Source organism: Elgaria multicarinata, chromosome 8 (genome assembly GCF_023053635.1).
Source record: "Elgaria multicarinata webbii isolate HBS135686 ecotype San Diego chromosome 8, rElgMul1.1.pri, whole genome shotgun sequence".
Classification (NCBI taxonomy): Eukaryota; Metazoa; Chordata; class Lepidosauria; order Squamata; family Anguidae; genus Elgaria; species Elgaria multicarinata.
Window position 1 is genome coordinate 110329157 of NC_086178.1, and position 14945 is coordinate 110344101.

General features: G+C 41.1%; 1 protein-coding gene across 8 annotated transcripts in view; it reads left to right on the forward strand.

The window, feature by feature from the left end:
- Positions 1-14945, forward strand: part of KCNMA1 (potassium calcium-activated channel subfamily M alpha 1) — a 720064-nt gene that overhangs the window by 637408 nt on the left and 67711 nt on the right. For 4 of the 8 annotated variants that reach the window (XM_063133174.1, XM_063133175.1, XM_063133178.1 and 1 more), the window contains exons 20-21: positions 2297-2389; positions 11167-11290. In XM_063133174.1, coding sequence (XP_062989244.1) covers positions 2297-2389; positions 11167-11290 — 217 coding nt within the window. The remainder of the gene's footprint in view (positions 1-2296; positions 2390-11166; positions 11291-14945) is intronic. The other 4 variants (XM_063133180.1, XM_063133181.1, XM_063133176.1 and 1 more) reach the window with 1 other exon arrangement.

Below are 14945 nucleotides of genomic sequence, written 5' to 3' on the forward strand. Positions count from 1 at the left end.
ATTTATTCTGGGCAGGATCTACACTACCTCTTTAAAACGGTTTATAACAGTAGTGACAACTGTTGAGGCCCAGGACTCACTCTATATACAATTTTCAAAACATTTTCAAAGTGCCATATCCTGCTAGGTGTAGATCTGGCCCCGACAAAAACGACTCTTTGTCGTTTTTGCTGCAATAGATGAATAACCTTTTGACAGGTTGCTGATAGAATCCATATTTGTATGCCTATAAGCAACTGTATAAACAGTACTTCACTCTATAATTAATTTTTATTTTTATTTTTAAAAATCATCAGATGCAAATGTACACATGTGAATGTTACTGGCTATTTGTATTGCATTCTTCATCATCATTCTTCCATTCTCTAATTTAAAACATTCATAAGATATAGAAACTTATCCTGTCTGTTAACTGCCTGTTGGTGGCTTCTGAGATGAGCCACACTACAAAAATAGTTTTTATGAAAGGGAAAGAACCCCCAAAACACCAGGTCCACCATGCCACTGCTCTGCAACCCCGAACGTTTTAAAGAATTTTCTGTTGAAATCAGCCCCATTTTCAGGAAGAGAGTACCCCCTAATTTTGAACAGAAATGTCTTGTTTGAAAATCTTTCGTTCAGGACTAGTTTGTATATTTATATAGCAGCTTATAAATCTTTTAAATAAATAAACCAAGCTACTTGGTGATACAGGGAAGAAAGGAGAGAGAGAGGAGGAGAGAGATGTCTCCAATAGTATTTAGTTTATTTATTTATTTATTTATTTATTACATTTTTATACCGCCCAATAGCCGAAGCTCTCTGGGCGGTTCACAAAAATTAAAATCATCATAAAACAACCAACAAGTTAAAAATACAAATACAAAATACAATATAAAAAAATTTAGTTCCGGCATGAGACAACAAGTAACCAGTTATTAGCATGCAACACATTTAGTTGATAACTGAAGTTTTAAAAATGATTAATGAGTATGAAGAGCGTCAGAACATAAACTAAATTACAATGCATCTTCAGTGTTGATTTGTAGTTATTCAACGTCACCATTTGAAGGGGTCAAGCTTCACCTTCAAGTAACTAGCAATGGCAGAAAATAGCTGAGGATGAACTTAAGGAAGATAATGGATAATGTAGTTTGTACGGTGGGAATATTAATGTTTTCTTGGATCCCAATGGAGAACTGAAAATAAAGGTTATATGCCATTACTGACGTCAATTAATGCATGTATTAAGGAAAGAAATGCATTGATTCATGGGGTGTTTTGTCATTGTTGCAATGTACAGTGGCAATTAATGTGAGTAGGATTTTTTATTCCTATATTGCATGTGATAAAAAAATAGGGATGGGCAGATCTTATTGGTGTTCTAGTTTTTCCACCACCAACCTCATTTTTTCCCCATGCACATAAATTCATATGCATCGTTGTGCACATTTTTCAAACATATGCATTTTTGTATGCTTGAACCCATTCTCTAAAAGTGATGGTTTTTTGGGGGGCATATTTTAAAAATGCATACAGTTTTCTTTGCACATGTTTCAAACTTGCACATGTTAACATAAGTGGTTTTTATTATTATTATTGTTTCATGTAACGCATTGCAAGGTCAGATTTCCAGTTGAAAATTTGGTTCAGGTGCATGTTTGCTTCCAGGAGGTACAAAATGGGTAAATCCATGAATAAACCTCAACTGAGTGAATTTCTCACCCATCCCTAATCAAAAATGAGTTGCTCTCAATCCAATCTGACAACTTAATTGTGGGATCTACCAGATCCAGACAAACAATGTGTGTAAACAAGTACAGAAATGTGAAGAGCACAATCCAGCAGAAACCTCTCATGCATAAAGCCTATTAAAATGAATGGGAGTTTTAATGGGAGTTTCATTTCAGTGAGATTTGTACAGGGGGAAAAATCCTGGTGGGTTGTGCCTCTAGTCCTCAGTACTCCAACAAGCAGCAGTTGCATGAGTCCAGCGCACAGAGTAGGAGGAAATGTCAGTCCTGCTGAGACAAAGCCTCTTAATGTAGAAACAAATAGCATGTGACAGGGCCGAGGGGCCCTGAAAAGAAAACAAATTGTTTGTCCCTGTCCACTCCAAACTGAATGGTATACTTGACATTGGCCTCTAGACAAGCAGCATTCTCAGGAAAGGGTCGTTATCATTAGTGTCCCTGATCACACACCAAAACCATGGAAGCCTTGGGTCTGCTGAATTTCCAGTTGGTTGCCAAGGGGAATTTCATAACCGTGAGGATTTTCTTTGATTTCAAACCCCACCCCACCTCTGCCTTCACAGCCTGCCAACCAAAACAGGACATACTAAAGTTGCTCAGCGACTGTTTGCCAAGGTTCCGCAAAGTGGCAGGGAAAAAGACAACGCTTCTTCGAGGTTTGTGAAAACGTAATGAGACTTGCATACAAATAAGTACAGAAATGCAGCCCTAAAGTGTATATTTAAATTAGGTTTGGCGGGGATGGCTTTCTTCCTGCCCCACAAACACATGCTGTATTCAGTTTTGTTTTAATTGAATTGTATATTGTATTATGCACACCTCCTTAATGCCAACTTATGGGATAGGGGAGGATATATATTCAAATAAATAAGTATGTTTTTTACTATTTCATTTAATTCAATTGATAGCCCATGCTATCCCAAGGGCTATGGGCAGGTAAAATATATGAACTGTTCTTCCAAATCCTTCCCGGTTCATAAAGAATTTGGACAAAAAACTTCAGGAGGACACATGAGTTTGTGCTTTGGCACTTTCCAAGGAAAGAGAAATCCAAAGTGGAGAGAGAACCACCAAGAATCCCGTGGGACACAGAAAACAAATGAATTGCTACATGATGATATTGCATTGATGAGAACATCCCCAGTTACTTCTTTCATACACATGTCAATGATCCCTGATGTATGCCAATTACTTAAAAGGAGTTTTACATTTCAGTGATGTAAAAAATGAAGAGAAACTGTCATGGACCTCTTAACTCCTATTCACACATTTTAAAGCATGTAGTCTCCACATGCAGGGGTGGTGGTGAGTGTGCTAGTTCTCTTCCCTCCATCATCTTGTTGCCCTCTACATGTGAAGGATGACTGTGTGCAGGAGAGCAATTTAAAGCTCTCATTTCCCAAGTTCTAAATCACACGCAGGTACAGGAGGCCGCAGACAGACAGCCTCTATGAGTGGAGAAGGGCGATGGAGCTCACATGCTCATCCCCACGCCTCGATTTGAAATGTATCCATTTGGCTTTAGCCTCAAGTTCAAGGACTCTCATGATTGCAGAGCAAATGGGTCTGCATGCAAATACAACATCCAGTTTTAAATTTCCAGGAGCACAATGAGATTTTAAAAAATACCCTAATAAAAATCTGAGCTACATTTTTCTTTGCAAGCAGAGCAGTCACTGAAACTCCAGAGTCTTCAGACATAGATAATCCAGATAAGGGGTCAGGCATGTATAGTTGTCTCCCCCATGGCTTGGATCATTTCATGCTGGTTGGGGGCTTAGCAGCAGTGGATGAAGGCTGTGCAGAATCAGGCTGACCTCATAAGCCACTGCTAAGTAGAACTGTTAATACTAGAGGATGGGCTGTCCACAGACATTTTGCTGCCTGGGGCAAAGTGGCAAATGGTGCCACTAACCCAAGTCAAGGTGCACAGTATACGTGGCCAGCCAAATTATTTTGGCACATGAGGCAGAAAATCCCACAAGTGCTTCTCCCCATCTCTGGCAGATAAAAATAAAATAATAAATTAAATAGCTAATGATTTCCTGCCCATTCATGACACACAAAGTCTGCTGCCTGAGCTGGCTGCTTCACCCTGCCTAATGGTAGGGCCAGCCCTGGATAAAGGCCTAAGTGATTTCAAGAAGAGATGAGTATAACCAGCACCTTCCCCTTTGACTTTGATTGAACGTTCCATCATCACAAAGTTTGGTGGCAAATTTCCACAGGATAGGACAACTTCATAACAACATAAGATCATCTTTGGGTTCTAGGTGAGGCATTGCTGACAAATTGGCTTCATATGGATGTAACACTAAATTGTAGTTTAGCATTATATGAATGAACCTTGGGCTCCTGTTCCACTCTCATCAGGCACAGCTGCAAGGAGATCAGAACCTTTCAATTCTGTTTTTAACTACCTGTTTAACAATATGTCTGAACCTGGATAACCTATGGTTAGCCTTAACTATGGCTTACAGAAAAAAGCGAGCTTCAAACCATGTTTTATGAATCTGGCTGGTTTCACTAAACCGTCATTAAAATAACCCACAGTTTAGGGATTGGCTGTAACAAGTTGTGCTTAATTGAAAACAATCAAAAGTAAGCATGCATATGATTGCAGCTTTGACAGGATTAGGCCATGTCTCTTACTAACTAGTTGCCAACAGAATGTACAAACACACATTGCTATAATTCTTGTCGTTTATATAGTACTTTAAAAATGCAAAGTATTCTTAAATTATTACTTTGCTGATCTTCTAAACAATTCCTGTCAAATTGGAATATTTTAAAGATTGGTAATCAATGCTAAAAGACAATGGGGTGGTTCAGAATTAACGTGAAAAAATAGTTTGTAGTCAAGACATACACATAAACATACTCACAAGACATACTCCTCTTCCCCCATCTTCACTAAGTATCTTTAAATGCTATACCCTTAGTAGATTCCAAGGGAAGACCAACATCCCAAACTAGGGTTTGTCGGTTTGGATGTAATGCTGGATGACTTTTCCCCAAGGTTAACACATGCTGGATGATCCTGTAAATGGGCTTTCAATTTATAGATAATACACATTTTATTGTCAGGTAGAATGTCAAGTAATTGGTCAATTGGAAGACATTTTCATTCAATGACAGTTCTCAGTCAATTCCGTAGTGTTGTTGTTCGTTTCATTATTTGTTTTGGTTAGGCATTCCCCCCCAGCACTGCCAAATAACTTATATCCTAAACAGAACAGCTGGTAGAAGAAGAGGCTAAAGGTTAAGTACACCCACACCACTTTCATATAAAATGTTCCAATTGGGAGCAATGAGACCAAATTTGAACTATATGAAAACCGTGGCAACAAAATCTAAGGTGCACTTAAGACACCACAATGCTTCAGATGCAATATGAATTGGGTTGGGGGGAGGATTTTGTTTGGTCCTCATTGTACAGGGAATTGACCTAATTTGCACTTCCCTAATGAATATGTGAAATGGAATGTGGCTATCCTTTGGTTTTCTCACTTCTCCAAATTTTGTGATGCAGGTTTTGGATAAAAAAATGTGTTAAAAATCCATATAGTAGGCGAAATCTGAAACTGACATGGGAGGAAATGAACGGATTTGAGCATCCCTGGGTTGAACAGAAATCTCTGTTGTGCAGTGGGTAACTGTTCAACTAGGACTCTAGGGTATCTGAATCTTTCCCTCGCATATGAAAGTCTACGGGGACATAAATGAACAACCCTTGTTTGGTGGCCAGTACAAGGTTGATATTGGTAGCTAAACTATGAATTAGGGATGCAAGAGCAGTTTAATTCCTTAGCACTGTGCACTTTTTACCTGACAAAGCTGCTTTCACATGTGCTCTGAAACCTTGGAAATTTCATTGCTGATTAAGGTTGTGAAAGTAAAGGTCAGCCAGAATGTGTCATTAGAGCAACACACATGCACAGGCTACAAATTCTCATTACAACGTAATGCCATTGGTAGGGACTAGAGAGGGTCATGGGGAACGGCTAATGTTAGCTGACAAATGCTGGGTGTATTAGTCACAAAACCTTTGCTGAGTTCCATCAGAGCAGCGTGACAACCTTAGCAGCCAGTCCCAGCGAGCCACGGCAGGAGTCAGCAGACTCTGCCTGTGACAAGCCATCACTCTTGGCTTGGTGGAGCTTTGGAGCGCCAGTCAAAGCATTCAGGGAAGATTGAAGTGACAGAGACCCACTGAGCAAATAGCGAAACATGCAGCACATTATGAAATATTCAGCTGGGGTGTAAAAGCTCTAAATGCTTTTTCAATTATTAGCACCTGCATTCGCTGCCTACATCTAACACTAACAGCATGTTAATTGCCACAATTTGTTAGGCCGTTTGTAAGAGAAAATGTGAAAGGCAGGAGACGTCACCCACTTCAACTAGACACGGTACATTTGCAAGGTGCTTCTCCCTCCCCCTGCTGCCCCCCCCCCCCGTACATTTGGAAAAACCCAAACCAGCCATATTACTACCATCAGTACGTGAAAACCAGAAACCGAACATTTTTAGAGTCAATGTGCCCACCCCAGCCCTGGACACAAATTACTCTCTCTGAGGGCAACTAAAATATTTCTCAGCAAGAACTGATAAATGGGCCTCGTTCATAGATGAGAAAACCATAGTAACCCAACCACATATGTAAAGTTGCATCCAACAGGAGGACTCTATACATAGGCTAAATTAGAACAATTTCCCCCTATATTTAAAGGAAGAAGCATACACTTTTGTGGATCCCTCACATCAGTTTTTTCCTTCCTGAATTAGCAGGTGGGCACTCCTTGAAAGGTATATCTCTTGCACACAGATGTTTGTAACACAAGACCAAAGCAGCTTCAGAAGGTGGGGGGGAACTGTGGTCAGGGGCAAGGAGTGCGTTATCCTTTCTCCACTTCTCCCCACCAAATTGTTCCTGTGTCCTAGATAACATGACCTGGGTAGTATGTAGTCATCTAATTAATGTAATACGTTGTCCTCAGAAATAAGGGCAGGAAATCCTGCCAATTGGATACATGACATATACAGTGTTACCTCAGACAAATAGGGCCCTTTGCCCATTCCCACACAGTATATAAAGAATTCCTGGCTATTGAGATACATGAGCCCACTCTGACAGACATCTAATGTGGTTGTCATATTAATGTTTTGCCATATTAAAATTACGGCCTGGTGGGTATAATGTTGGGTATATTTCAAATAAGTCCTCAGCCATTATCTCTTAGCCTCAATTGTCCATCTGTGAAATGGGATATTCTTGGTTTGGTGATTATGGTTATCAGTAACCATGATTTAAATAATGACAATATAGGAATGTTCTTCAAAAGAGAACCAGAAATTAAGCACTAAAATATTATACTTGCTACCCTGCCTGCAAATATATTGTATTCATTTATAGTCTGCCTTTTCCCATGATGGAATTCAAGCCGGCATGCACGGAATTCCTGGCCAGTGCCTGGTCTTCCATCCAGAAGACCCAAACCTCCTTAGCTTCAGCAATGTGGCTGTATCATGTCCTTTTCAATTGTACCTTGCAACTGGATATGTGAAGATTAATGTGTGCATATAAAGCCATAGGCTCTTTAGGATCTGATGGAACTTCAGTCCAGAAGAAAGGTAGCAGCATAAAGCTTTAAGCTAGGGATGGCCACAGAATTTCATTAATTGGGAAAATGCCTAGGTGGAGAATAGGAATAAGCCCAAGAGCTGGAACAACCCAAATCCGCTCACAGGTAGTCAGACTCTATAATAAAGTCAATGTCTAACAAAAAGGGGTTCACAGATACGTAACACACACAGTTAGATTGTGTGAATGTACTGACTGAGGAGGTTGAGGAATGAAAGATCTCTTCTAGAGGCAGATTAGCAGTGCCCTGTAATGCTCGTGAGATAGCAGTAAAATAAAGTTTAAAATAAATAAAGCTTATACCACAGACCCAAGAGGTGTGCAGTGGCTTAGATGAGAGGGCTTAATAGCAGTGGACGAAGACTGTGCAGAATCATGATATCCTGAGAGTCTTTGCTAACTCCCAAGCAATTGTTTTAGTACAGACCTCAAAGCAAAAGATAAGCAAAACCAGAAATACCTCCTCTCTTGCCTTCCATGGGGTGATTCATCATCCCAAATACTGAGGAGAAAGTCCCAGAGTGCAGGACACAGAATAATGGGCTCAAGTTAAAGGAAGCCAGATTTTAGAGCAGTACGACAATGGAACCAGTGACCTAGGGAGGTTGTGGGCTCTCCCACACTAGAGGCCTTCAAGAGGCAGCTGGACAACCATCTGTCAGGAATGCTTTAGGGTGGATTCCTGCATTGAGCGGGGGTTGGACTCGATGGCCTTTTAGGCCCCTTCGAACTCTGCTATTCTATGATTCTATGATCCTTTGGTTCCAGACTGGACACTGCTAATATATTTTGTGCATCTGTTTCATTGAGTTGTATGAGGCCTACATCGAAGTAGGCCTATGTAGAACTGAAGCCGTAGCAAGATTAGGCTACAACTAGTTTCCAACAGAATTTACAAAGCATACTGTTGGCTATTTGCATAATACTTTGGCTCCCTTTTCCTTGCAAGTGAAATAGTGATCGAAAACATTTCACACATCCTGATTAAAATGTCATAGTACCAATGGAGGCCCATATCGCCATCTTTGTTTTAAATAACAGAAACCCCAGAATACAGAGAAGGCTAAAACTGTGAGGAAAGTGAACGGAAATAAAATGGCAGTATTAAAAAAGGAGCAAGTTGTTTTTATTCTCCTGATTTTTTCCCTCCATTTCCAGGTCAGTCAGAAGAAGTTCCAAAGTTGAAAACGCCAATTGAATCTGTTTAGAGTACTTGTAAATGGCTGCAAGGGGCACAGTGCTCTTTAAAATATAATGCCGGCTATCTCACAGCAGGTTTGCTGGAAAAGGGATTTGTGGTTTTGCTTTAGGCTGTTGTCTTCCAGGCAGGCTTTTTGGGTTTGCAGCTGTAGCATGGCATTTAGTGTCGCTCTTGAGTTTAATTGATGATAAGTGGCATTATATGCTCCGCAAAACCCTGCAAAGATTGTACTTTCCTCTACGCTTTAACTCAGGCGCACATAATTTTTGCCATAAGAACAGAGGAGCTATTTATATGGTTAGAGATATAGATGTGAGAAAAGTGGCTTGGTAGATTTTCTGAAGCATGCACAATTGGTTTCTGTTTATTTCCTTGCACAAAAGTGTGGATATTGCTGTGCATTGAAAACCTACCGCCTCTGGCCATCAAGGTTAAAATAATGATCTTAATTTTAAACAAGTGGCGTTTCCTTCCTTTTGTTAAAGATTTTCAGAAACTCTCACTTTGCACCTTTGCAGTAATGCAAGTTTCCTCAAGCTGCGTTCAAGTTCATGGGGACAGCTTGACTAACAATGAACATGTTCATTAAATTGGGTCAGAATCCTGTGCAGGCATGCTTGAGAGGTGGAGAAGTGGGGAAAGGCCACTTCCCAAATGGCAGGGCTTCAAATTCTGTAGCTGCAGAAACACTTTTCACATCAGTATGTTCTGCTAAGAAACACTGGACTGTGTGCCACAGAACCTGTGCACATTGTATAGCATTCTGTGGCTTGTTCTTGTGTATACACTCAGTTTGCATGGGGCACTGGCCAGACCTCTTGGGTCTCAATGTTGCCTCACATGAACTGAGAGGGCACACCCCTTCAGCACTCTCCTGTGGTTGTGCGTTGCATGGGGAAATTGGTAATGGTAGGCAATGTAGATTATGGGTTGCCACCATTACTGATTTTATTGAAGAAGCCTTAATTATTTAATTTTATTCATTAAAATAGTAATAAAACCTTTATGAATACCAGGGAGGGTGTACAAAGAGAGCCAGCATGGTGTAGTGGTTAGAGTGCTGAACTGAGGGTCGGGAGTTCCGGGTTTCAGTCCCCACTTGGCCATGGAAACCCACTGGGTGACTCTGGGCCAGTCACAGACTCTCAGACTCTCACAGAGTTGCTGTTGTGAGGATAAAGTGGAGAAAAGGAGGATTGCATATGCCATCTTGGGTTCCTTTAAGGGGAAAAAAGGTGTGATATAAATGCAATAAAAAAATTAAAGACATGATCAATTGGCCATACAAAATAAAACAAACAATAATGACCAAATTAGTCACACAAAATAAGATAAATATCAAAGCAATCAATATCATCATCATCATCATCATCGAAGAGGAGCAAAGCTAGAAGACAATAGCAGGCATGCCTAAATTAAAGCTGAAAAGATTGCAGCCTTGGTACCAGTTATGGAGATGTGCTGCACATTCGGAGCACTGCCACAGAAAAGGCTCACTCCCTCGAAATGGCAAAGCACACCTCTTCTAAAATGGGCCCATGGAGTAGAGACTCCCCTGAAGATCTCAACGCACCCTTGATAAGCTTCCAAGGAATTTCTGGATTCTGGAACAGTTTGAAAAGTAGCGTGCTAGCCCATCAAGCTTCAACTCCAGGGAAGTGAATCCACTTGTGAATATAGAATTAGCAGACACCCCCTGTTACCCTTTTACTTTCATTCTGAGCTTGTCTTGGGCTTGGGGAAGGGGGGTGGGAAATGGGAATGTCAGAGTGGTAGAAGACTGGAAATCTGTACTAACTCACTAAAGTTGGAAGCTCAGGAAGACATGATCGATGCAGCATGCTGGGAGGGGTGTGGGTGGGTGTGGAAGGCAGAGCCTGATTTTACAGTCTTTTTGCTTCCTGGTTCACCTTCAATATATAAGGGTTATTATTATTATTATTATTATTATTATTATTATTATTATTATTATTATTCAAGTTGCTTGCTGCAGATACTACAGCTGTCATAGAAAATGGGCATTGTTCTTTAGTATTAAAATCATGTGTTCCGGATGTGGGCATTTGTTAGTCAGTTTGCTGTAAAATGACACACTGCTGAATCTTTAAAGGGCTTCAGTTTGGGAAAGCAAAATATGATTGGGCAAATTGCTAAAATATTTAAAGTGCATCCTGTTAAAGCTTTTACTTCGAAGAGCGTCATGTCAGAAGTTGTATATACTAAAAGCAAGCAATTGGCTTTCTGTCCTCATGCTAGTCAGTCAGTATGGGGGTTTTATACCTTATCCTTTCAACTTCATTGCAGATGCTAAGAGAGACTCTTGTGGGGTTTATTTGGTGGGAGCAACGGGGGGGGGGATTTGTGTGCCTTAAGGGGATGGAAACACTAATTTAGTAAAAAAAAAATTAGTGTTGTTGAGTTATTGTGAGACTGTTTCTACACACGCGCACACATAGACACCTCAGTTCCCCAAATGTAAAGTTAATATTTGTAAGCTTCTTGAAAGCAGGTGTGTCAAAGCTTATTACATGCACTGCTCCTTGTTATGACGTCCACTGTTACTAACCTTGACATATTTTCTTTCTCAGACATGACCCCTTATTAATACCCAGCAATGAACAAGTTGACAACATGGATTGCAATGTGAAAAAATATGACTCCACGGGAATGTTTCATTGGTGTCCACCGAAGGAGATTGACAAGGTTATTTTGGTGGGTATCTCAAAGGAAGGAACGCCTCCTGACTCATGCAATCTTATTGAATTATGCTGATTTTTTTTTTAGTATTTTCTTTATTTTTGCAATTACTTGCCAATTCAGTAATTAATTAAATCCTACAATGAGAATTCTACAGACTGCAGACCATATGTGACTAGCCTAGCCCATTTTCTTGACTTGGTAGGTCCACAGATTTTGGAGTGTGTAGCTCATGGAAGTTTTCTATTCTGTCTGTATATTCTAGAGCTGTGATTCCCACTTTGCTGTTGAGGTCTACCTCTCATGGTGCCTGATGTCATTATTTACCATAGAGTAGGCAGAGCTTAGCTTCAGGTGAAATAGCTTCATGGCTTAGGGCCAAAGACTGGAGAGCTCTAAGGGCCTTGCTAGACCTACCTGATAATCCAGTGGGGAGTAGGGGCGAGGCCGCGCTGCAGCTAGCGTGGGCCATCGCCCGTAGCTAGACGTAACACGCAACGGGGTAAGGGAAAGCCCCGTCGCGTCGGCCATTTTTTAAAAAATTAAAGGGGCCATGTGTGCAGGGGCACACCAATGAAAAGGTAAGTCTTTTTTTAAAAAAATAAAGGATTCCCCACTCCCCCTTGCCCCTGATTTCCCCCCCCACAATGTCTGATGCCCCCCACTCACTCGCCCGTCGCCCCCCGCTCGCCATGTCCAATGCCCCAGCCTCCCCCCCAGCCACGATCTCCCCACCCTGGCCCCGTTCTTCTCCCCCCCATCCCCAATCTCCTTGCCCTGCCCCATTCTTCTTCCCCCATCCGCCATGTCTGATCCCCCCCTGCCCGATTGCCTGCCCGCTCGCCATGCCCACCTGATCACCCGCCCGCCCGAACACCCGCCCACCATGTCCAATGCCCCCTCCGCCCCCCTCCCTATCTATGATCTCCCCACCTCTTCCCCCCATCTCTCCCGCCGGGTCTGCTCCTTCCCCCCTGGCCCCCATCTCCCCCCCCATGATTTTACCCCCCCCCCGGCCCGATGGGCACGGCTTCTCCCAGCTACTCACAAGTAAGCGAGCAGCCGGGAAGAGCTACGGAACCAGTTAGACTTTCCGCAGCCTCGGGCTCAGCCCGGGGCTGCGGAAAAACCAGGCCACAAGTGGATCCGGTTATCCCGGGTCAAAGGAGGGTTTAGCCTGACCCCAGGATCCCCTGTGCGTCATCTGCACGCACAGCAGGGAGCCCGGGCCTCACACCAGGCTAAACCCTCATCTAGCAACGGCCTAAGTATCTATAGGGAATTAAATAGCTATATCCATACTGATTTGACCCAGGAGTTACACATTGACCATGTAATAATTAGAGAGCATTCAATGAAGACATTAGATTTCTTGATTAAATACATAAAAACAATTAATTTGTTATATGGAAAAGCCATAGGATCAAGAGATTCTGTATGTATCCAGTTTGGACCAGATACTTTACAACTATGCAAATAACATTATTAAACAGCTTTCACAATGCTAAAGTCTAATTCAAAATAAGTATTGTAAATACGGTTTATGAGTTAGGTGATTCATCTACAATTAATCAGATCAATGCTGCAGCCTTGATTACCAGAAAAAAGACTATTATGCTATACTCAGAAATATCTATGGGTATTTTGAGCTATTCGTCTGCTATTGCTTGTTGAAGTTTAAAGGAAGTTTCCGTAATATATAGCACTGAAATTCCCATTTCAATCCAGTCAAATGGCAAAGTTTAAGTTTAGATGTACCAGCTGATCTTTCAGAATCAGGTGACAACTTAGAAGAAAATGTTTATAACTTACATCTCACAACAGCCAGGGTGTCTATCCATTTTTTGCTGAGTGTTATCCTTGGTTTCACACATTTCCAAGGCAAATCTAGACACTGCAAGAGAAAGGAGGTAGCTTATGAAAACAGCATTTTCATGTTGACTTCTCCCTCTCCCACTCTGTATCATGTAGTAAGATATTATGTCATGATGCTTTTCTGCTTCTATTCCCACATCATTGGCTGGTGAATTGGGTTAAATGTTATTACACATTAACATGGGGTGCCATTTTTGGCAGCAGTCCTGTGTGCCCTGAAAAATCAAGTTCTGTCCTCAGACGAGCAGCTGAAATGTGGAACTATTTCTCTATGTATTAGAGTCCTTATTCAGTTCTCTCTCTCCATCTTCCTTTCATTCCTTGTGGGGGCAGCCATCAAACTGACTCAACTAATTAAATATAATTAGATGGCCTCTCGTAGTTTGTTATGTTTAGAGAAAGTTTGTGCCATTTATGTTCGTGCACTAGCATCAAAGAGGAGCAACTCCACATCTCATAGACAAAAGTGATGATATGTGAAATGAACTCCCTGGTGGCTCCTCACTTTCTTGTAGTTGATGCAGCTTTTTTCAGCATTTGCTTTCTAAAGCAAACCGAATAGTTCAACCAATAATAGTAAGAGCTCTGGTTTACTCTGATGGTTGTGAGACCAAACCTTGTTCCTCAGGTTCCTCTGGGACTTGGTATAATAACCATGAGATTGTCTGTAATGGCAATAGTGGCGTTTAAGCAATTGATAAACTAGTCAATTCCACTAAGTAAATTGTTACGTATCCAATTCAAAACTGTTTAAAATGATATTGCATCCCACAGTGTTCATTAGACCACCAGAGTCAACTTCCCCATACGTTGAATAACTAAGGGCGACAGATGTCAGCTAGAATATTTTAAATATATTTCAAACGGATATGACACTAATGACCTTAATATTCCACTTGAAAAAGTTTGCATGTTAAAAAAAATAACATTGCAATGCCCTCCTTGTCTGGTTGTGACTTAATGTTCATTAACTTTATTTGCATGTATGTAAGGCCCTTACATACCAATCAAACAAATTACGATTTTATTTATTTATTTATTTATTTATTACGTTTTTATACCACCCAATAGCCGAAGCTCTCTGGGCGGTTCACAAAATTAAAACCATAATAAAACAATCAACAGGTTAAAAGCACAAATACAAAATACAGTATAAAAAGCACAACCAGGACAAAACCACGCAGCAAAATTGATATAAGATTAAAATACAGAGTTAGAACAGTAAAATTTAAATTTAAGTTAAAATTTAGGTGTTAAAATACTGAGAAAATAAAAAGGTCTTCAGCTAGCGACGAAAAGAGTACAGTGTAGGTGCCAGGCGGACCTCTCTGGGGAGCTCATTCAACAGCCGCGGTGCTACAGTGGAGAAAGCCCTCCTCCTAGTAGCCACCTGACTCACTTCCTTTGGCAGGGGCTCACGGAGAAGGGCCCCTGTAGATGATCTTAAGGTCCAGGCAGGTACATATGGGAGGAGGCGTTCCTTCAAATAACCTGGCCCCAAACCGTTTAGGGCTTTAAATGTCAATACCAGATTATTTTGTATAGTCAACATGCACGTTGTTTAGACCTAAGAACAAAATGCCAGGTTAGGATAGAGACAGACAACTCTGACCTGATGGCTGTGCACACCACAGTTAACCACAGGCTCTGCCATACCACCTTCAACCCTTAAAAAATTATCTGCTATCTCCAGGCATAAGTATAGACATTTAATTCTATGGTCTGCTCACCTCTTTTTTCCTGCAATTGGATCTCCTTGGCTGTATTATTTTTCCTTTTAGCATTAGAAGTGGTG